The following is a 1,696-nucleotide window of genomic DNA, read 5'->3' on the forward strand; positions in this document are numbered from 1 at the left end:
ATATGTAAAGTCAAAACATATAAAGAACATTACTATTTTGTTTACTATCTTGATTATAGAGAATAAAATGAAATAAAATGTCCCTTAATMGTTTAAGAAAACATGTTATGACCATAAAAAATGAATAGAGTTCTGTTCTTTAAAGGAGGCCTTCCGTGGTCAAGTTCAAAGGCAGGTGGAACGTTTATTCCACCCAGGGTGACCACTACATTCTTTTCCATGATGCAGTGTTTCACCTACCATTAATGGGCATCCAGTATATCTCTGAAAACTTGTTTTTTTCTTTGTGTCCACAGACTCCTTCAACAGAACCATGCAGATCATCTTGGAGGTGGTCCCTGCAGACCAATAACAACCAAACACCCACCTCATGAAGGCTTGACGACTAACCCCCATCAACTAAAAAGAGTGAACGATTTTACCGTCAATGAAGATATCTTTTAAAGACAGACGTTTATGTTGAGAGGAGCCTGATTAAAATGTTGTCATTTTTCATTTTTTTGGTTGGTGCAAAAATGTTTGTGTTAATATCAGTACAAACCTTTCAGCAGCTAATAATACTGAGTCCTGAACAAACAGTCAGGATTTAATATTAAATATTTAACTATTTTATTGAGCGCCTGTCAATTAAATCTAAAAATTATGAATAATTACATGCTTTCTGTTAATAAATTATCCAGCTGTTTTATTGTTTAAATTAAGTTCATTTAAATAGGATCCTGTTACTGAAGATAGACGTTTGTCTTTAGTTTTTTTGTCAGAAAGTGGGATTTGTGTACCGTTGGTCAACATTTATAAAGTCTGTTTAACAAATAATGATTCTTCAATGATAAATAATTTGTTTACGACAATGTGACCATTTCTTTTGTTTAAGAAAAAGGCAGATAAACATGCAGATATGACCTTTTTAAGCAATTGTACAATGAAGCTCAAAGTAACTTAAGCGAAAGGAAAAACTGTACTGTTTCCCCCAGGATCTGGGTCTGGGTTTGACATAGGATGTGTGTGTGTGTGTGTTTGTTTGTGTGTGTGTTTGTGTTTGTGTGGACAGGTTTTTCCTACAACGTGGTGAAAATTTTCCCAGAAAAAATAGCCTCGTGGGCACTGAACTGAATCGTGTGGACCAATGCCAGGTCCCCATGGATCCAAATGCTAATTACGGGTGTGGTTAGGTTTAGGGCCAAGGTTTAGGTTAGTTTTAGGGTCAGGTGAGGTTAATTTTAGGGTATATGGTCGGGGTTAGGCTATAAAGTCTAAAGCAGGGGTCTCCAACCTTTATCTACTTAAGAACTACTTTCACAAAATGAAATTGTCCGAGAGCCACTTTTTGCAACATTTAAATTTAAACCATTGGAATAAGCTAGTTTTGCACAAAAACATTGTCTTCATTTCACATGAAACTATCACAAAACACACTGAATTTACGAGTGTGCTTTTTGTGTTTATATGTTCATATTAGTTATTAGTATTTCACACTAATAACTAATAAAGGTTTAACTGCAACATATTTGTCTTGTTAGTCTGAAAATTTGACTCAAATTAAGTCAAACATTTCTGCCAGTGGAGTAAGAACATTTTACTTGGTAAGATTCTTGAAATAAGAAAAAATTGAGTCAAATCAAGTATTTCAACAATCTTACCAAGTTAAATGTTCTTACTCCGCTGCCAGATAATTTGACTTAATTTGAGTCAAATG

General features: G+C 34.3%; 1 protein-coding gene across 1 annotated transcript in view; it reads left to right on the forward strand.

Annotated features, from left to right (window-relative positions):
- slc7a11 (solute carrier family 7 member 11) overlaps positions 1-851 on the forward strand; it is a 76,715-nt gene extending 75,864 nt beyond the window's left edge. The window contains exon 12 of the mRNA XM_014027655.1: positions 297-851. Coding sequence (XP_013883109.1) covers positions 297-352 — 56 coding nt within the window. The 3' untranslated portion in view covers positions 353-851. The remainder of the gene's footprint in view (positions 1-296) is intronic.
- The last annotated feature ends 845 nt before the right edge of the window (positions 852-1,696 follow it).

Source organism: Austrofundulus limnaeus, unplaced genomic scaffold (genome assembly GCF_001266775.1).
Source record: "Austrofundulus limnaeus strain Quisiro unplaced genomic scaffold, Austrofundulus_limnaeus-1.0 Scaffold670, whole genome shotgun sequence".
NCBI lineage: Eukaryota > Metazoa > Chordata > Actinopteri > Cyprinodontiformes > Rivulidae > Austrofundulus > Austrofundulus limnaeus.